We start from the raw sequence: 22,552 nt of genomic DNA, 5'->3' as shown, positions 1-22,552 counted from the left end.
GAAAAAGAGCTGAATAGACCATAGAGATCATGGCAGCATTTAGAAAAGAAGCTTCTCGTCACCTGTTGAGGAGCTGGTTAGAGAAGCTAAAGAGATGTTTTTAAAGTGATATTGATGAAAATTAGCAACTTGTATCTAAACCGGCATGCACTTCTGAAGACCATAGTCTAACAGTTGGGAAGTACTATTATTATATCCCCCCCAAGCATTATTTAAACATTTTTCCTGAGGGGAAAAAGTAACAGTGCCTTCCCCCCACAGCTACTCTACATCACAGTAGATTTAGGAGTTTTGCTTTACTATCCATTTCAAGGATAATAACCAGATTAGAATAGGAGAATTATTTAAACAAACAAACAAACAAAAAAAAAGGCCCAACTTATTTACATACAGTGAAGATCAAGACAGGCTTGGATTATGGCAAGTTTAAGTAAGTAATGGAGAAGTTAACTCTTTTCCTTTAATTAAACATGCAAGTGTATTCTTCTAGCTTCACCTCATTCTCACTCCACTCTGTTAGTAAACTAACATGGTTATTTCCACCTCACTCTGGTGATACTGCATTAAGGGAATTCTTAAAAATGCATGCTATTTTACTGAATGTAAATGTTGGTAAAGTCAGCCAGGCAAGTGTGTGCCTTTCCCCATTCTGCCCCTTTACAGGGCATGAATCAGAATTTGGAAGAGATGGGAAGGATTTTGAATGCCATGGAGGAGATGGACATACCTGCTGTCAAAGTTTTTTTAAACAACATCTATTTTGTGCTAGTAATGAGGGGAGATTCATATTTTGTGTCTTTAGAAAGTGAGCTTCTTTTAGCCAAAAAGGTGTGCCTAGAATATGGATCAATACGTTAATCTCAAAAAGAAGCAATAAAAGAAGTTATAAAAGCAACAGTTCTATAAAAAAATTCAGTGGCTACACAATCAAGTAAAATACTCTAAAAATGACACCAAATATTAACAACTACTGAACCAAATCACTGAATTATTTATAAGTAAAAATTTTGTTAAAACATTTATTGTCTGTAGAAACAAAATTTACATTGATTTTATATAAACTATGTTAAACATACATATAAACATACCTACATCTTAATATATACTTATGAATGAGGCTTTTAGATATGGGATAACATTGTCAAAAGCACCATTGTGGACTCCAAAGACTACAGACTTAAAATGCATTTGCATTTAACTCCATCTTCAGTAGTTTAAAAATGTCATTTCTTATCCACACTTAGAAATAATTACATTAAAGGTTTCTAATATTGTGTTTGCATGTGTACATACATGTACACATACACACATCAGATGGTCCTTGTGAAACTACAGTATAAATAAGGTCAACATTAATATATTCCTCAGAAGTGGACATTAGTCCACATCCTCATTCAATTGGGGAAAAAAAAAAATTCCTGCTATTCTTAAAACGAAACAATGAGGCTTTTTTTATTCCATGAAGAGCATACTCAAACAACAACTGTTTCCACCCCATCTCTTCCCTCAACAATAAAGGCGTAAGAGAAGTCAGTCACAAAATAAAAGCCATCTACTACATTATTTACAGAGAATGAAATATTAAAAAGACAACATGAGATTTAGACTGCTTAGACAAAATTCAGAGCAATGAACAGTGAACAGAAAACTGTATTAAAGTGGCAGGCAGCACAGAGCTATTAAAACACATGGCTAAATACCTACTCAAAAACCCCTCCAACAACAAAAACCGTCAGGCACGGAAGGAAGGGGCAGGTGTGACGACAATATTTTTCTCTGATCTTAACACTGAAAATTTATGTTTGCCAAGCTTGAAACAGAACACACTTAAATGTTCATCACTATCCTTAAGGTCTATTAAGGAGTAAGTGTTACAAGTAGGCTTTCAAGCATCTTGAAATGGCTTGCTTTTTTTTTTGCCTTCGTAAGGAAGCTGAAGAACCTCCTATCTTCAAATCCTGCAGCAATGGAATGAAGTCTGTCAAGGGCCAGAGTTATGTGCAGAAACATCTTTTTTTTTTTCCCAGATTCATTAGGATGCAAGTCTGAAGTCTTTCTTTTAGAGAGCTCTCCCATAGAGAACTTTGTAGATTGCTGTTCAGATGCTTAAAAGAAAGGCAAGAGGCATGTTTCTACACCACATGGGAAAAGATCCCTTCAGAAAGCAAGTAAGTTGAACTCCCTCTATTTACAGTCTTCTAAGGTGAATACTGAGAAATCAAGTCTCTCTTTGCTATAATCTTTAATCATCTTCTCCAAGCAACTCTCGCTATCCTTTTCCAAGACATGGCAGAATATGACCTTCTGATGCATAACAAGCAAGTTTTGAGAACCTTGCCTTTTTTAATGCCACAAAAGTATAATCTTGGTTTTTGTTTTTTTTTTAAAGCAACTAAGTTCATATGAAGAAAATTCAGCATTTCACCCTGAGGCCCTGGGAGAAAAGGCAGCAGGTAAATCATTAACACAACTGGCAATCAGCTGAATTTACTCCCATCCTCTGCTATCAGTTACCTGAGTTGAGACAGTTATGTCCAGGTCTCCAGACCATCTAAATCCATCAGGTAAGGTGATTTTAAACAGATAAGTAATTATCAGAGTTAAGGCAGGCTTGTAGAAGCCTTACAATGTGTTGCTTCTTACTAGCCCCAGAATTTTGTTAACCTTGTGAACTCAATCATCACAAAGTTTAAAATGAGGTTTCTAACCAATCTATGTAGAGATTAAATGGATCAGCAATATAAATGCTAACATCACAACAACTTCATTATTTCAGACACTTACAAGGAAGACTCTAGTCTTATTAAACCCATTGCATTGTGGATAGCAATTAAAAAAATTTCACATGTGAACAACTGAGAATACGACATGAGCATTTAACAGCCATTTCAGGTTAACCAAAAGAAAGGCAATTCACATGTGTATTTTCGAAGTATAAACCAGAAAGCTAGAAAGCTCTTAGACAATCACATTTTTAACTTGCCCTTCCAATGCAAATGCAGTGATAGACTACTAATACAAGAGACACTGTTTTCCTTCTGAGGCTGAGGCTTACACACGTATTTAAAGTGGTTATTTTAACAACAGTTATCAGTCCATGCTCCCATTAGAAACAATGCAATACTCAGGATATTACTTAAGTCTTTGTACAGGTGTTTTCTACAATGCAGTCACAATACAGAAAGGCACCAAGTTATTCAAGTAATTTGACCTTTCTTCTATTTAACACTTTCTTGTGCCTTCACAACCCAATCAGTAACTTCAACACATTGCTCTCAACCAGACACATTCCAGTACAATAGAACTCTTCTGTGCTAAAAGAATGAGCAAGCTGATTTGTGTATGAGTATTAGACACAAGTCTCTGTAATTCATGATAAATCTACACAGCAATGTCTCACACAAGAAAACATCACAGAGTAGATGCCTCTAGCACCCAAGCCAGTCTCAAAATTCAATTTCTGTATGAATTTTATAAAATACAGGAAGTTTTATCATGACAGAATTCCAAATTAGTTAAGTAAAGTTATCAGTAAAGAGTGTGATTTGAGCAAACAGTATCACCTTAAATAAAAGCTAAAGCAACTGAAACATTGACTACATTTCATCATATGACATTCATCTTGGGACCAAGGGTGGGCAAGGGGTGGTGGGGAAGAAATCAAAGTCAGTAAACATGCCAAAAAACCCTTGTTTGTAATATGTTGCTCACAGCTGTAGACATAAAAAACAAAGCTAAACTGTTAAAGTACAAAACTAATTTGAGATACCTAGTCATGCACAGATAAAATAAGAAAGCACAAAACCAGAGGAGCCAGTCACACTTTTAAACCTGGTTAAAGCAGCATTAACTGACTGAAGTCTGACTACTTCAGCATTACTTCCAAACAGTGTTAGCAAAACTGCCATGTCAGAAGTTTCTTCATGCATCCACTTTTCCCATTTGCTCAACAACGAGTTCTCTTCCAGGCTTTAATAAGAACACTGCAGGAAGCTTACAGAAACAGTAGTATCCTGTTGAATAAGACAATATAGCTTCAGTAGTTTGCCCTATATCATATATGGTTTCACTTCTTACGTGCTTTAGCACATTCAGGAGCAGTGTGAATAGCTTGTCAGCTTGAGGGTAAGCCTGCCCTCATCTGCAGGGTACATGCAGCACTCCCCTGCCAGCAGGCTGCAGCTACTCCACATTCGCTTTGGGTTGACTCACTTAACCTGTTGTTTCAATTCCTTATTTTCATCTCCCAGTAAATCTACACAGGATGATTTTGCCAGATTCATCACTGACAGCATTAGTAAATAAGTATTTTCTTCTCTGCAGAAAAGTGCCTGCCTCTATTTGACCAGGGATTTCTTTTACTTTAGCTTCCCATTTTGTGTACACACGTCAAAGTTACTGAAAAACTAGCTGCATCATTAATGATTGTTATTTAAACTGAAAACTTGGGTTTTAGAAACAAACCATCTGGTGTTATTGTTGAATGACCATAACATCAACGAATGTGGCACACTTCCTGCCTGCTTATTCCCTATGAACACTAAGCAGTACACCCCATGAACTGAAGATTTTATATGACACTATTTCAGCTGTTCTGAGCCATACCTACACTTTCATATAGCCTCTCTACTGAAGGCATTGTGGAAAAAACATTACAAAAAAGCAGGCAGGAATCACATCCTGACTTTCCATCACCCTCCCCCCCCGCTCCCACAAAAAACAAACAAACAAACAAACAAACCCAAAAGATTTCCTTTTCTCTGAACATACCTCTACCCAGTATTAGAATTCTGATCTACTATCCACAACAGAGACTAGCCTGCATTCTATATGGCTAACACTGTCTTGGAAATGATGGAAATACATTAGCCTGCATATATTGTGGATATGGTGAACAACTTTTTTCTTATTTAAGAACATCTCTGAAAACTACTTGCTATGCATCTTTAATTTACCAGCAATAAAAAGTCTGAACAAATCTCCAATACATACACACAACCCTATCATATATTAAGGCAAAGGCTATAAACAGGAAATAAGCACAATATTGTTTATAGCTGCTTATAAAACATGTCTGGCTATTTGAGTTTTGCACACAGCATAACAATATTGCAGTACAGTAATCTTCAGAGAATTACTGGGATTTTGAACAAAATTACAAACTAGCTGCATTTAAAGCAGTTTCAATTTTGAACAGCTTTGTTAGAAGACATGCTTATAAAAACTTACGTTTTTTGTTTTTCTTGTAATTAAATACTTCAGGCCCCAATTTCAGAATCCAGGAAATCACCAAGTCATTTATGACGAAAAAGATTAGAGAACATGTGGCTTGGTCAAGAGTGTCATACACCAAAAAATATAATGAGACAGAATAATTTTGAGTACAGAGCAACTAATCCTCTAACAAACCCAAGCATGCTTTCAGTGCAGTTATAAGCTACTGCTACAGTACATTACATACCTGCCTCTTACCATTCATTTTAATCAAATACTGCAAGTTGTCCAAACGTTCTAACAATTTACAAATGTATATACACATCAGAAACTCAAGTATATTATTAAACTAAAATAAAGCAATACAAAATACTGTTTTACGGAAATGACTGAACAGAGGTGTAAAATCTATTGCACAACCTAAAAGGTCATTACTTGGAAAATCCTGAGCTAATGTGCTATTACCAAACAATTCAGGCACTTTTTTTTTTTTTTTCTTTTTTTTTATTACATAAGCAATAAACTTTCAACATATAAACCTCTGGGTATAACAACTCAAGTTCCATCTGTAACATCATGCTTAGAGGAAAAAGTATTCAATAAATAAGACTCCCTTCGATGACTTCTTTACGTGAGACTGGTATGCAAAAGGAACTAAAGGTACATACTACAATGTTTCAATTGAATACTGTACTTTAAAAGCAATTATTAAAACTGTAAAAAAGTTCTGTAGCGTTCCACTACTGAAAAATAAAGTTATTTTTAATCAAGTTACAGGGTTAGTTCCTTTATACTATTTTAAGTCTTGACAAAGTTGTCAAAAAATGAACAGATGCTCCCTTCACTGTGTTATCCGTTTCAACTTCAGGATCACAGCTCAATTCAGGTTTCTGTTGCAATATTTAAATTTCCCTACAGAGAAGAAAAAAACAAAATCATTACTGTCATGTTGTAACAGTGGAAAAAAGCCTCCTAACTTTCCTAAGTACTGTATTATTATAGCATATAACATACAGGGTTCTTTCAATTACAGGTTGAAACAGCACAACTGTAAAGATAGTACCTTAAAGGATACATGTGCATAATTATTTCAAAAGGGTAAAATAAAGATCTTCAGACCAGTTTAACAAATCTGAAGGACAAGTTTAATTATTACAACAGGCAAAATATAGCAAATGCTAGAATCTCAGAAACGGTTTTGTTTTTTAAGAATTAGCCAACCAGCAATCAGTACGCTGTTAAGAAAATGGCTGTGTTATTCTTCAGAATTTATTTTACTTTAACTCAAAGATACTCAAGTTCTTCATCAGGCCTAAAAATCAATATTCAGATCTTATTAAGCTTGTCTAATTCAAATCATAATCTCCAGCAGCCAGATTGTGTTAAGCATGCTTTATGGGTTCCAGACAAAAACCTTAATATCCAATTATAGAAGAGCATTGGCAATTATTGGGGGAAAGCTCACTACAACAAAATTATGGCACTTCTATGCCCAAGGTTACAAGGTCATAGTTTTTGGAAAAAAATCCTTCTCCATCTATTTGCCACTAATTCCACTTCAGTTTAGCCTTCAGAGATCATACTTCTCAGAGTCCATGCAAATGTAAAAGGTATTCACCAGTATACTTCCATAACAAGTGCCCCATTTACCTTGTCCGAAGTGTTTGGTTTTCTGTCTCGGTTTTGGGTTTTGTTGGTTTTTGGTTGGGTTTTTTTTGGGGGTGGGGGGGGGGGGGGTGGTTGGTGGGGTTTTTTGTGTTTTACTTTTTCTCGCCACTGGGCTATAGACTTCAGGGTTTTTTAAAACAGCTCTAAGAACCTACGCTCCTGCGCTCTAAGAACTGAACTGTAATCCAACTACAAATGCTTATGCAAGTATTCCCTTGTAGCTAGCTGGACACAGAATTACAAAACAAACAAGAATTTGCATAGGAACAAAGAACTGCAAGGGGCTGTGCAGGTCATCTAATCCAATTCTCCCATGTCACAAGTAACCTCATACTACTTTGATCATAGTTGATCAATTCTCATAAAGGATTTAGAATGTTTTAACTACTGATCCTCACAAAAGCTGTAACATTTCATATGGTTCAGAAGTTCTTCTGCAATTCAAGATTATTGTTGTCTCATATGCACTGCAAATCAAAAGGTATCATAAAATAGATGTGCTTAATTATTTCAGCTTGAGCTTATCAAACCATCTTACACAGACATTACATAGTGTAGGATGCTTTAGTCAGAACAGCACTCCAGCATGTACTTTAAAGCACATGAGTAATTTAAGGTAACATAACAATGAGGAGAAACACACAGACATAGTAAAAGAAAAAAAATTATTAATACCCTTCACATTTATTTAACACCATAGCCTAAGAGGACATAATACATTTTTTTACAGAGGGCCCCTTTCTCTTCCTATTAATAGAGAGATCACCTGGGCTCAAGGAGGGAATACTGAAACACAGGCAACTGCAGAATCTCAGAGGCCGCCTCTGATTTGCAATTACCCAAATCATGTTTCAGCAAGCTTCCATGGAATAAACATGGAGGAAATACGAGTGCAGAATCAGGTTAAAGAGCCGATATTCCAGAGAATCCCATCCAAGTTATTCCATGGGGATTTAAAAATTGGAATGGATCCTATAAACATGAATATTTTATAAATGGCTTCATGAAAAATAAGTTAAGCCAACTTACCTTTTCTTTCCTCAAAAATCCATCTCTGAATTTATTAGTGGTAAATCCCCTTACACCAACAGAACGTAACCGCTGGTACTTAGCCTGAATATATAAACCCTTCTGTACTAAGCCTGATTTATAATGGGATTGCAAACGGCCATCTGCAAAGTTGCTCTGTAAGGGTTGGGGAAGGGAGGGGAGGGAAAAAAAAAAAAAAAAAAGTGCAAAATGAGGGCACCAAAACTCAACGGTTTATATTTACAGTTATACACATATAAAACTTACAGTACTTAACAGCAGAAGCATGCATTTGCAAGTGCAGAGCCTCTTCCTTTATTTTCCATTTAATATTCCTTAGACCACTAGCTACCATGTGGCTCAAAGAACTGCTGTATCGTACTTACTGTTTAAAACATCTGAAATTAAACTTTCTCATAGAAAAAAGTAAGTGTATTATACAACATTTTAACATTTTTTCAAACTTTAATGAAAATAAACCAGCATCAACAAAAAAGTTTAAGACAACACCTCACTGTTGCTAACAAATTCAGTAATGTCAGGCCTGCAGTGGGCACACATGGTGAGTCTAAAAAAAGTCATACTAAACAGAAGTCAGTACATATATTTTTCCTATAGTTTTAAGATCTGACAGTCTGAACATACATTCATTGCTCTATGCCTTTGTTACCTCCAGACTGGAATACCGTAAACTAACCCAGTGAGGGACCAGGAGCAGAGGCCACAGAAATAACAAAAGGCTTACAGGTGGATGGCATTATAAATACAGAGAAAGAATATAGCAAGATCAACACTGACCACAGCAGTTGAAGTTATAGAAAGGTTTTCACTCCTAAGCACTCAGACCTCCAACAAAATAGGCAGTAAAAATCTTTAGCATAAGAAAAACCCCATTTATCATAATTTCTCAGTTTTCCAGTACTGCCATTTTAAGTTTTCCAACATGGTCCTGACAGAAAGCATTCCTGTATATATTCATCCTTTAAATTTAAACAAACAATGGCTTTCCAGCTAAAAAGAAGAAACATCCTGACCATATAAAATTCTTGTCTTTTACAAACACCTTTAAAGGGTGGGAGAGAACAAAATACATCACAGAAATAGACCTTCTTGAGCATGACTCAATTACTTTGGTGAAATCAGTCTCCTTTTGACAGGGTAAGGATCACTTCAAGAAAAATCACATGCTCTGAGGTTGCAGTAAGTTTGATACCAGTTTTTCCACTGTGTTTTTCACTGTGTGGCTCGTGAACGGTAAGAAAGGACCGTACGGAACAGAGGTTCCTTTATGCAAATGCGGAGGTTTTGTTATTTCCCAAATCATTTCACCCACGTACTATGTAGGAGATAATGGGGAAACTGGCCCCATCAGTCCCCCATGGTTACCCCATGGTGCTCGTAGGCAGAGGACACTTGCAGAAGGCTATTAAATGCTAACCCCTTTCCTGAAAAGTAGACTCCAGGCACAATACAACTAAGTGCAAGTAAGTTCTTTAAGTAGGTATATGCCTACCATAGGGAAAACTGAAGGGCATTTTTAATGCTGCCCCTGAACACAGTTAAAATTAAAAGTTCCCATTTCCCCCACACCTGCTGTGGTTCTCTGCTTTGACACAGGTGGCTGGAGAGGAGGCCTTAGCAGTCTGCCACTGCATTTGTGTGACAACAAACAAAGGAGCAGAATGAATAAGGGGGGGGGGGGGAAGGTACAAGAGACTGAAAATGAGATTACACACAGCTTAAAAGTTTCAACTCAAGTATCTACATATTCCAGAAGCAGGGAAGGAGGGGAATAGCAGTATTATTAATGTAGAACAGAATCAGCTGTAGACAAAGTTAACAGATTATATATACATTTGGTATGTATGCACTGCAGTCACACACAGCTTAGAGCAAAATGATGTAATCTAAGGTGCGTGGAAAACATCATTAACTTCTGGTCTAAAGTAAGAAGAAGTCTTCTAAAGTGCCATCTAGTTTTACATTAAGACTATTTTATAAATAGTGCTAATGACAATGCCTATGAACCAATGGCCTCAAGCTCTGAAACAAGTCTATATGAGCAAATCTATGCCATCGCACTGGGTCTGGCTGGGATGGAGTTTGTTTTCTTCCCAGCAGCCCGCAGGGTGCTGTGTTTTGGACTTGTGACTAAAACAGCAGCGGTAACCCCCCCACCCCAGTGCTGTGGCTATTGCTGAGCAGGACCTGCACAGCGCCAAGGCTTTCTCTTTTCTCTTCTTCCCCATTCCGTCCCCCAGCACGTAGCCAGGGGTGGGCAAGAAGCCGGGAGGGGACGCAGCCGGGACGGCTGACCCCAGCTGAGCAAAGGGGTGTTGCGTGCCACATCACCTCCTGCTCAGCGACAGAAACCGAGGGGAAGGGGTATGGAGCAGGTAGCCGTTGCCTGGGGACCGGCTGGGCATCAGTCAGCTGGCGGGACGTGGTGAGGGACTGTCTTTGCATCACTTTTTTCTTCCTCTTTCCTTCAGTTCTTAAACCGTCTTCATCTCAGCCCATGAGTTTTCTCACTTTTGCTCTCCGTATTCTCTCTCCCATCCTGCTGGGGGAGGAGGGGAGCTGATGGGAGAGGGGGCAGGAGCTGTGTGGTGCTTAGCTGCTGGCTGGGGTGAACCCACCACAGCCATTAATACGCTGAACTGTCTTAAACAGTGAACAAAGTTTAGTTCTAACGATTTCTGTGCATGTACCCACTTAACGGTCGTCTTAATGATTCATTGCAAAATGTCATTACAAAAAAAGACCTTTTAAATTTTACAAGATTTCTCCAGATACTTTACAAAACTGCTGTTCTAAAATATCTTATTTTTCTTCCAAAAACTTTAACATACTGCAAGACCATATATGTTTTTTTAAAAATACTCCAAGTAACCCCCCTTTTTTGCTTATTAAGTTAAAATGCCCCCATTGTATATACCAAGAAGAAATGTGGTGGGGTTTTGGGTTTGGTTGTTTTTTTTTGGGGGGGGGGGGGGGTTGTTTGGAGGTTGTGAGGGGGGGAAATGGGACTGTGTGTGTCTGTGGGTTTTTGGTGGGTTGGTTGGTTTGTCTGTATGTTTGGTTCTTTAAATAATCAGCCAAGGAAGTCTCCTGAGTGTAGAAGATAGTCAAATCACCTTCCTAAGTAGGTTTCAGCAACAGCATGGGAAGGAAAAACCCTCTATGTTACACAGGAGGAAATTAAAGAAAAAAAAGGTTGATGAAATTAAGTCAAATCAGCACTGCTGTTTCCATGGCAATGATAAATGTGCTATACATATATGCAAACTGCAATATGAGCACATATGCTGTTTTCCCTACAAATATTAAAGCACCATGGGACAGATCATCGGATACAGCAATATTCAGGCAACATTCATATATACATGCAATGACAACTTAAAGGGGCACTTTCATGCTTGCATAATGTCCAGCAGAACTGTAGGCTGATGTAAATGAAGGCAGCCTTCCATTTTCTTTATATTACACCAACTACCAATATTGCCTCAATGATATGGCAGTCAGTGCTGAAGATCCCTCCAGCCCCTATAGGCTGACAATACAGAGGGGACACCGATTAAGGGCTATGATGTCCTTACACATTACAATAGTTATACCAGGCTGACACTTTAAACTTGCTAACTTCAGCTTGGAAAATTACTTTTTTTTTTTTTTTAGCAGATTAAAGTTAGCATTTTTTGCTACTGTAAGCTTAGCTATCTAAGATTGACTGGCAAAGCACACCTAAATGGGAGAGCCTGAAAGCCTTTTTATCCAACAGATCTCTTATGTTTAATCTGAGGGGGGGAGAAAATAAAACAAAAAACAACCAACAAACAAAAATCCCCAAACCTACACTGCCCCCCCCCTTTCAAAATTCTATCCAAAATGCCAGCTACTTAACTTAGCCATCAAAACTTTACTTTGATTTCACTATCTACAAAACAGGAAAGATGACTACCTATTCTGTGTGTTATTTTACTCTCGAAAACACACCTGTTAAATAAGTAGGGGTAATTTTAAGGTAGAAAATGACAGTAAGTTGTTCTAGGTTTGATTAATACTTTTCTGATATAAAGAGCTCTAACTGGATCCATGCATAACATGCCACTGTCAGCAGAAAAGGAAGAAAGTGGTTTTTGTTCTTCTGCTGAACCCACGATACATTTTACAATCAAAAGGCATTAGAAAGCCACTGCACTACCCCAGAAGAAGCACAGTTGCCTGCCCCTTTACCATCTTGAGGGCCTGAGATAAAGCTTCACAATTTTAAATTTATTTTTTTTTAAACACACAGATAGCAGTATGCAGGGTATACACAAGAGATTACTTCCCCAGAAATCCCTATACAAAAGGGCTAATAAAATAACAGTAATATAATTTTGAAAGCGATACAATTCATGTCTCCCAGTCTTGGGAAATAGTTCAGCCTTCCGCATGCATCAGGTGAAGGAAAGAAAGCTGACCAGCTTGTTTTTTGGATAGATGAGCTGTCTACTCATTGTCTAGTTTCTTCAATTCTCATTCTCAACTTTGCAGTTAACTTATTTATTTCAACTGCACAGACACAACACTGGACAACCCACTGCCAGCCCTCTTACCTACTAAAAGCTAAGCCTCCCATTATTTCAATGGGAACAATTAGGCTATGACGACACTATTTTTCATGGCATTTAACACCTTCAAAACTGTGTGTCCTCTTACCGAACTCAACGGGATCGAATCACCATTTTATGTAACATACATCTGATAAAAGCTGATCTGTACCTTAAAGTGTCTTCTGATGGGTCCTGCATTTTCAAGGTGTCCTCTAATGCGTCTGTGAGGGTAAGTATCACTTGGTTTTGAAGAATAGTAAGAATTCTAGTAGGAAAACAGAGTTATTAGCTTAATGTTGCTAAATTATTCAAGAAAACATACAAAGTTTCCAGGCTATACTAACAAATACTGCAAGTCTTTCAATCTTGTAGCGTTGGACACCACAACACTATTTGAAGGAACCAGAGTAACAGCAGCACAGGGCCTCAGTCCAGGCTGGCTGAAGTGATGGCAGAGCCCGCAGAAGCCAAAGGTGGTACAGACCATCCTACTGGAATATCATCCTCTTGGAGAGATCCAAGGAGGTAACAAGCCAATTAAGGTTCTCTACCCCTGCCCCCCAGAACAGATGCCTCAATCTGAATGCAGGAAATGTAGCAGACAGGCTGCTACAGCAGTCATCCCTTGAGTTAGGAATAAGGGCAACAAGATTAGTACTCTGGACATCCCTGGTTAGCATATGGTCATCATAAATTAGCATATTTTAGAGCAGACACATGCACTGTTACTATACACACCACCGCAGCAACCAGACAACGAACGTGTAGCACATTACATTGGTCTTCAGAAGATTCTACTTTTAACTCCGTATTACAGGAGAGCATTTTGAAGATTACTTGCCTGCCACAGAAACACACATGATTTCAAAAGCAAGTTGCACAGACAAGTGGTATTGAAATTGTTGTGTGTCAGCACCCGAACAGCTGCAGTCACACAGCCAGGGTTGCCTAAAATAGAGCACTCCTCCAGCCAGGGTCCTACCTGTGTATTTTGGCCCTTTTCCAGCTTTTCCCATGACAGCTCCCTCTCAAGGATGCACACAGCTAAAATGTCATTCCCTTCCATTATTGCATACGATTATAAATATTTACAGAAGCATTACGTACTGGCATATACTACATTAAAGTCATCTAATGCAGACAGAATGGACTTGCTAACAAACTCTTAGCAATCAAATTAAATTTCTTTATGGTCCATTCTTGAATCACAAAAGTGTTCCAATGCTGTTGAACCCTGTTTTTTTCAAACAAAACTTTAACAGCTTCAAATACATTTTAAAAAGAGCCTAAGAAAAGAACTGTCATGAAACATTTCATATATACTAACATCTAATAATAAATGCAAATGCATGCTTTGCTGTTTACAGAATTTCTGTTCTCTAACAAAGTACCAAGCCTTTCCAGTGGCAAAAGCATATGCTACTTTAGCATATGCTTTCCAACACTGTTACTAATTGGGGGGGGGGGCTATAAATGCAACAGAACAGCGTTAGAATCCAAGTTCACTTTTAACTGGGATTTAAGCTAGCTTTTCTTTTTTTGAGAATATATTATTGCCTACAAGTCAACTATTTAGCATCTTAAAATGCCTTGACAAGAGGCGATTCAGCAGAGAACAAAAAGAGAGGAAGAAAGACTTTATGAAGTGAGATCAAAGTAGTCAAAACAGCTTTCCCAGGAAGAAAGTATGGACAGAGGAAAAAGCATGTCAGGAACTTCCCAGCTCCCATCTTACTCTAAGAATACGAAGGTACTCCATGAAATCAAATTAACTTTCTCCACACAACACAATTAAATCAGGAAGCTCCCTGTTGAAGTATACTCCTCCTTAAAGCTGAGAATTCAGCAAGAAGAAAAAAAACATTCAAGAAAATTTCCTGTTATAGTTAAAAATAAACCTCTGGGAATTAAAACAAAGCTTGTCTTAACTAACTGTGGATACACTCCTCCCCATCCCCACCTCCCTCAAATTCAAGCACATTCATGGAAACAAAAACATTAGAACTACTTGATGCAAAGATACAGCAATCTACTCTTCAGGAATTTCCTAAACCAGAGATTTTAAAGGCGGGGGGGGGGGGGGGGGGGGGGGGGAGGCAAGAAAGGGAGGTACAAATAGACACTTGTTCTGATCTTCTACTCTTTAGCTATCCTCTTTTCGTCAGTAGAGTACGAGGCTAGATGAACATTTCTTACAATCAAGGCTAGATGGGCATTAGCACCTTCAAGGCACAAGTTCTCAAGTTTAAGCTCAACCCCCAATTACTGAATATTAACACAAGAAACAGCTGCCCTTCACTGGCCTGCTGTAAAAGGTACTCATACCTTGCACTGAAAAGTTCATATTGATTAATCATGGGGTATCAAAAGTAAGCCAACCAAGTCAATACCATTTCCATGTTTAATTTTAACCCAAGTGACTAATATCATCCATTTAATAAGAGAGCAAAAGTGGTGTTAGTATCACATTTTGATAGTTTACTGTAAGGACATTTTAATATGACCAATACATTATCTGTATTCACAATAGGCAACATCCTTGCATCAAATATGCTCTACTGATCGCTTCCAGTTTTCAAGCATCCGTCTTTTACCTATGCTGATATGCACAGCTCTTCAAGCAGTAATAAAAACCACAATGAAGTTTTACAAACAAAGACAAAAATGTGCAAATATTTATCCAATAAATTACATTTTTTAAATGCCGTGTTATAATTTAAGATGCTGCAGTGGTTTTCTTGTCAAATACTCCTTTTAAAATTATTTTTGCCATATTTTCTGAGTGTTGGCACTGTTACGCTTGTCATTTGAAACCTGGCTCTCTGATGTACTTTTCTCTCAATACTTACCTGTAAACAAGAGCAAACAAACCTGAGAGGAGTGCTGAAGGTTAGTTTTTGTTTTGGATTTCCCAGGGTTTGCTTTTAATATTGTCAAGGAGAGTTCCACGTGTAAAAGTGGTAAGAGATGCCTGTTACATACTTTTTCAGGTGTTTTCCCACACCTTCACAATTTTGCCAATACAAAAAGCTGTAAAACAGCTTCCCGCAAGAACTAGAGAGCTCTGCTTGGACTGTGGAGCCAGCTGAACCACTATCTACCCGAGTATCTGTAGAACCGAGCAAAACCACAAAATTTACTTTCTTATTCAACAACTATTCTTAGCTCTTGCTTATGTTTCAAACTCTTCCCCAGTTTTTCCATGTATTGCTGGGCCCCAGTAATATATCCTTCATTTTAGGATGCTTCCTATTTAAAAAGGTGTGATGGACCCCGCATCAATGTTCTGGTGACCCATCAAGTCACTTCTTAAATCCAATGCATTGTTCTCCAAATACTGCCTTTTAGCCCCAGTCCTTACACTTTTCAAGGTGCTTGGCAGTGTTCACACCTGAACTGCACTGTTCTGATACAAGACTTTCTGAATGGAAAATTCCAAACACTCGTCCTCTTGCAGAAAGCAGCTACGAATAGCCTTCACCTTCATTCCTTTTTGTTTTTCTAAGGCTGCTTTCAACTCTACTAATAATACATTTCCAAACAAAGTAGTAGTGGATACAGTCACACAGCTCTGAATTTATTACACAAAGCCTACTCAACACAGAATAATACATGTGGCTGAAATTACGGTTGGCTGCTTGGATGCCGCTCCACTTAACTCCCACAACAAATGCTAAAGCAGTGCTAGCAGCTTACACGTATGGAGATTGAGCTTGAGCTATTGCCCACCAGGATAAGTTCTTCTCCAATCGCACCCAGTCCTGAAGAAATCCTTCAAGGAAAGCCATTTTGAGCACCATACATTCTCACACAACACATCTACGTGTCATGGAAGTGCCACACTACTGGAGCTAGCTTATTCAGCTGAATTATTTGTACTGCCTCAGATACGAGTTAGCTGTATTAGTGATCTGCTCTGCCCAGGAAAAGGTTATCCTCCTTCTGCATTACTTTACATATTGACCATTAGACATACTAGATAAACAGTAAGACAGACAAGGGGAGCAGAAAAGAATCAAAAGGCAAGAACAGAAACACAAAACCAGAAGAGGAGATGCAATTAAGAATTGCCAATTAATGTATTGTGGACACACTTGCAAAATGCCCATAAGCCCTCCAAGCCAGTTGGTGAGCACTGATTAATTCTATTTTTACTGACAAATGTGGATGGCAAACTAAACTATTTTATCTTCCCACTTGTCTGCAAACCAGCTTCTGCATGGCTGACTGCATGAAGAGTCATTCCTTCTTTAGGATGCCCTGCATTTGTAATACCCATGCTTTCACAGCTACTGTTGTTCTGAATGGATTACTCCTCACTGCAGTGCATGTTTGCAATTCACTATTAGATATGAAAATGCAATCTTCCTGAACCTTCAGCACATCGAACAACTCAGTTTCTATTTCAAACTAACCCCCCTTTTATTTGCAATTACTATATTACTGTGGTGGGTTGACCTTGGCTGGACACCAGGTGCCCACCAAGCCGCTCTATTGCTCCCCTCCTCAGCAGGATGCAGGGGGAGAAAATAAGATGGGAAAAAAAAAAACCTCATCATCTGTCAAGATAAAGGCAGTTTAATAAAACAAAAGCAAAGGCCGTGAGCGGAAGCAAAGGAAAACAAAAGATTTATTCTCTACTTCCCATCAGCAGGCAATGTCCAGCCACTTCCCAGGAAGCAGGGCTTCAGTATGTGTAGCGGTTGCTTCAGAAGACAAATGTAATAATGAATGCCTCCCCCCCCCCCCGCCTTAGCTTTTATTGCTGAGCAGACATCATATGGTCTGGAATATCCCTTTGGTGAGTTTGGGGCAGCTGTCCCAGCTGTGTCCCCTCCCCAGATCTTGCCCACCCCCAGCCTGCTGGTGATGGGGGGGATGTTGGAGGGACAGCCTTGATGCTGCACGAGCACTACTCAGCAGTGGCCAAGACACTGCTGTGTTATCGACACCTTTCTAGCTACCAATGCAGAGCACAGCACTGCGAGGGCTGCTATGGGGAGAATTAACTCCCTCTCAGCCAGACCCAATACAATTATTTAATGAGCAATTACCACTTGTTGTGGGGGACTTCAATCTTAGTCTTCAGTAAGTAATATTTTTTACCATTAAAAACTTGTGCTGCTTTACACTGAAAGACGCCCTGTCACATCTGCAAGGCAGCAATGTTTCAGTGATGGTCAGAACTGACTACAGAAAAGCTACTTTTGACAGACCTCAGAACAATTTCATGGTCTTCTGGAACCCTGTCCATAGGGTATTAATTACAATCTATGAAGAACGACAATTTATGTTAGTCTCCTTCTTATTTTGCACCCACCAGAAAAAAATTGCTACAGTTATACTGCACACATTAATAAAGCTTTTCTGGTCTCACCAGTTCCCCAAGTTAAACAAGCACAAGCACTTGGAAATAAGACTACATTTATTTAAAAGGAATTTTCCAAAAGAGACAAATTTATTCCTAGTGAACCTAATATAACTGTCTTGCCCATTTCACTATTAAAGCACATCACAGAAAGATAGTCTAAGAAAGACTAAGTGCCCAAACTAGCTTTGAAAAATGCAGTATCAACATAGATAAGCTACTCCATTGTATAACATTCCATCTTCAGGAACGTTATTTCAGACATTTCTAATTATTTCCATGATTTGTTCTTCATTTTCATTTGTTTTTAAAATAAGAGCTTTCCAGAACTTTCGTCATAATGAGGAGAAACACTGTTTTGGTAACAATGCCACCTACACAAGATTCGGACCTTCCCTTCCAACTGCTGACAATTAGAATGCAGGAGAGTATTCTTTTTCTCAAACCTTTCAACATTACCTCAGGTTATCTGCTCAATAACAAGGCCTTCTATTTTATAGTTTAGGTAGTACATCATTAGGTGGAAGAAATACAGTATTAGGTACAAATTTCTTTTACAAAGCTACAAGCAATATGACTTTTTATTTCATAAATCCCCTCAATAAATTCATTTCAGTAAGTCATTTTGAAACTAAAATTTAGTTCAAAAGTTTAGTTTGACCTGTTCCTGCTATTCAATAAGAGATCTAAAGTTGACCACCTTATTTATGGACTAGCGGAAAAAATGTTTTGATTTCACCCAACATACTGACTAAACCAGCTTTCTGAAACAACAAATCCCTGGCCAACTTGCTGCGAGGTTATAAAAAACAGTAGCAAAGTTGTTATGGAGTACAGGCATGCAGAAGCAAAAGAATTATTTTTGTTGTATAAGCATCTGGTTATAAAAGTGGTTTTAGCTCACTTGTATTAATCTATGCTTAAACAAATATCTGAGGAAGTACTCTTGCACTAGAACTGTGAAATTATGAGCAGTTTTATCGTTGAGCCAAGTCTGAAGATAACAAAGCCTCACTTGAAAATTAAGAGAGCAAGACATCACAGGCTGTTAAATTTACATCAGCGTAGACAGTGCAGCAAAAAATGAATTACAAGTGGAAGAACAACAAATGCAGAAGCTACTAATTCTACATTTAGGCTTACCAGGTGAGGTTTCCCAATAAACTTCCGGAAGGGTGGCTTAATGAACCTCACAGGCTTTTGGAAGCCATCAAGTTGAGAGTTTTGTAATTTTGAAAGACTGCAGCTTTGCTGGTTCCTGATGTGTATGTGAGAGAGAGAGAGAGAACAATTAAAATCTAAAGCCATAGCATATCAAACCCCTGTATTTTAAATAACCTTAATCTAGTACCTGCATCACTTACAAGTGCAAAGTGACTGTTTTTAAGTGATTTTTTTTTCTAGGACATTCGACAAATTACTAGTCCTCCGACTAAACTCAAGCCCAAGTTGCACAGAATTATATAGTAAGCTGCATTCTCTTATGCAATGACAAATGAACAGACACTCTGGCTTCCTGGAATGCCCGTGATGCGCAGCAGGTTTCCCCAGGCCTGCCTGGCTGGTCCTTGCTGCCCTCCGCTGGCTGAAACGCTTTCTGCAGATCAGCAGTTGTGCTGCACTGCACTCTCTTTTAAAGCTGCACAGAACTTTCCGTTTCATGAAATCCCAAATCCGACAGAAGCTCAGACAAATAGCTAGATGCTCCAGTTTCATCTTCCGCAAGCAGGACTTTGGGCTTTTGTTTGCTTAGGTTTTTTTTACTGAGCCCATTGCTAATACAGATGTGTTCATAAACCTCTGAATAAAACACATACTATGAAAAGTAACCACCAGAAGACAAAATTCATAGTTCATGAAACATACAGAAACAGCTTTCATAGCTGCAAAATAGATTACTAGGGCAAAAATAGAGGCACACTGGACTAGCTCATAGATTGCCAGTATCTCATATGTGAACTATGAAAAACTCCCAACCTCAGGAAAATTCTACCCATCGTTCATACCATTACTGCCCTCAGCCCACATTACATTGTCCACATTACTCTCACAGTGTAACCCCTCCGAAGTCTGGGATGGCCACACTTACTGGAGAAACTGGAGCTTTCCCGCTTTGAGCAGCATACGCAAAAGGTAAGCAAGACAGTAACTGTGGAAGTGGCAAAAAAGCCTTCCCAGATAATAAGGCCAAACATACACTAAAAGACATAGCCCCAGGTACATAAAAGGCTATATGCAACTGTCCAATATTTCCCCACACACACTTGGTATCTTTTACTTTTTTTGTTTAAAGAATCTCAAATACGAGAAATATTTCTTCTGCAGCTTCACAAGTCAGTTTTCCCAAGTATGTGTGCATTGCCGCTATTTGCCATTACAGGCTGCATTAAAAATGAACAAACAACAGCATATTAAGAGTCATCTGCAAATCATGACTATAGTGTAGATACAGGTCATTACATTCTAGCAATTCTTTAATCAACATCTCTTCTAACACAAATAAGTCATCTCTCTAATCAGCCAACCTCACAACATCAAAAGTGAAACAGGGTGACTGAGGTTAGCAAACACCTCTGGGGCAAACACCTTTAACAAACCCATTGGAGGAATTCATAGCAGTAAAAAGCTATTCCAAAAAACTAGTTTTTCTTCATAAAATTCTCCAAGAATCAGAAAAATTCTTTGTTGATATTCCACATGACATTACAAAACAACCAGGGCAACACAACAATGTATTCATCCTAAAATGCTTTTATGAAAGTACAAAATACCAAGAGAATGTTGTTATATGGCACATCAAGGAGTTTAAAAATAGTTAAGCATCTTTAAATTCATTTCTTCCTCTGTTCCCATTCAGGACTACAGTTTCAGCTTGCTTTTCAATTTTTTTTCCCCACTGCAGCTTAACCTCTTTAAAGGTAACACTCCATTACAGAGTAGTTTGCAACGTATGTCAGTTGAATTTCACTCCAAGTCAAACATACAAGGACAAAGTATGGAAAAGAATCACAACAAATGTAACTGTGGAAGGGTCAAAAAATGAACACATAACAGAACTACAGGCTTGGGCCAACAAGATTCTTATTTGCTAATTACCTTGGAGTTACACCGTCTACATGAAACACTCTCTCATCTTCATTCTTCAACCTCTCTTTTCTTCTCCTTTCTATATCATGCCGTAGATCATTTGGATCTTCTAACACTCTCATAATGTTCTAGTTAAGAGGAAGGGTTAAAGTCAAGTTACCTAGTAATAACTGAACACTGATGTGATTATGTCCTTCAGGAGTTGCATCCAGTATATAACTTTGTTAATGTAGTTCAACTATCTGCATGAAGGACAGATGCACATCAACCCAAGGATCCAAAGTCCAAAACAATAACAAAAGTAGTCCCAAGCAATTACCCTTTCTTGCACCATCTGCCTTTCTACAAGCGTCCAAACAGTGAACAGAGCACTGGAATTCTGCATGGAGTTGTCAAGCAAAAATATTCACATAAATTCCAGTAAAGCTTAAGCAGTTCTACTACTCTTAATTAAGCTGAATCTCCACAGTCCTGTACTATAGAGAAAAAAAAACACAACAAAAAACAGTAACTAAATCACAGTAAGTGTAGCTTGGAAGGGGAACACAGAAAATCTTAAGTCCCTGGATGAAAGCATGGGACAAAATACCATTCTGAGGTATTATGTGGATGTCGGGCCATTCTAACATTAGGGCAGAAGAAACATTAAGGCTTTTTCTAATCTCAGAGGGAAAGCAAGAGCCACACATCAGCCACCTACTTAGTATTTACACTATTTAAAAACAGATAGGGGTTCAAGCAGCAGCAATAACCACACTCCAGCTACTCTGGAGAACACACCCACATTTTACTCATCAGTCAACACAGTATACTTGCACCATTGTAGTATCTGTAAATATGCACAAGTGTGCATTTCTTTCAAAATAGTCAGAATTACTGATGGTCTTCAAAGCACGTAAAAATGATGTACCAATAGCAAGGGGAAAATGTTGTTTACATCTATATCATTTTAACTTAATTACTGTTTGCCAAAAAAAGTTAAGTAATCAAGATACCTGGGGAGATTCAGATGGCACAGTTCGTTTGTTCTGAAGTTCTGCTAGAGACATGTCAATCCTCCTGGAACAGAAAAATACTTCATAAAAACAAGTGCCATCATTATAAATAGCGAAACCATTATTGATCAACTACAGAATTCTTTGCAGACTATGGGCAGGTAGTTTACAGTCAGTGAAAAAACACCTGACATTGTGTAAAGTCTACTGAAGATGAACTACCTTAATGCAAATAAATTAAGGCAAAAAGCACATCAATTACCTGTGAATTTCTGGATCCAAACGTATTTTAACTTCATTCATATTTGCAATTGGTTTATCCTGAATTTTTGAGAACCGTTCATGTAGAGTTATGTCAGAAGATGTAAAATAATTTGCTGTGAAGAGATATTAAATACAAGAATGTTTATTTGTAGTACTTGAAATGCACAATGGAAAATTGCATCTTTTAGAAGATTAACTCTTAAGGACACCAAGATAACTTCTGAGATTACACTTCAAAGTATTTCCACTTGCAGTTTAACGTTCACAAATGAAAGACTTAAGACATCCTTCTTATTTAATAAGATTAACCTCAATAGAAAGTTAACTGT

At 38.1% G+C, this 22,552-nt stretch overlaps 1 protein-coding gene across 3 annotated transcripts in view; it reads right to left on the bottom strand.

The window, feature by feature from the left end:
- Positions 1 to 1,427: 1,427 nt before the first annotated feature.
- BCLAF3 (BCLAF1 and THRAP3 family member 3) overlaps positions 1,428 to 22,552 on the bottom strand; it is a 35,945-nt gene continuing 14,820 nt past the window's right edge. The window contains exons 6-13 of one of the 3 annotated variants that reach the window (XR_003924382.1): positions 22,222 to 22,336; positions 21,960 to 22,023; positions 20,974 to 21,092; positions 19,021 to 19,135; positions 12,679 to 12,774; positions 7,912 to 8,067; positions 5,230 to 6,126; positions 1,428 to 4,013 (exon numbers count right to left, since the gene is read on the bottom strand). Coding sequence is in view for 2 of the 3 variants with exons in the window: in XM_030020771.1 (XP_029876631.1) it covers positions 6,097 to 6,126; positions 7,912 to 8,067; positions 12,679 to 12,774; positions 19,021 to 19,135; positions 20,974 to 21,092; positions 21,960 to 22,023; positions 22,222 to 22,336 (695 nt within the window). In the remaining variant the exon portion in view is untranslated. Of the gene's footprint in view, positions 6,127 to 7,911; positions 8,068 to 12,678; positions 12,775 to 19,020; positions 19,136 to 20,973; positions 21,093 to 21,959; positions 22,024 to 22,221; positions 22,337 to 22,552 lie in introns of all 3 variants that reach the window. The other 2 variants (XM_030020771.1, XM_030020772.1) reach the window with 2 other exon arrangements.

The sequence above is a fragment of the Aquila chrysaetos genome, chromosome 7, assembly GCF_900496995.4.
Source record: "Aquila chrysaetos chrysaetos chromosome 7, bAquChr1.4, whole genome shotgun sequence".
Classification (NCBI taxonomy): domain Eukaryota; kingdom Metazoa; phylum Chordata; class Aves; order Accipitriformes; family Accipitridae; genus Aquila; species Aquila chrysaetos.
Note: the sequence above shows the minus strand (reverse complement) of the source record. Positions and strands in the feature narration are given on the sequence as shown.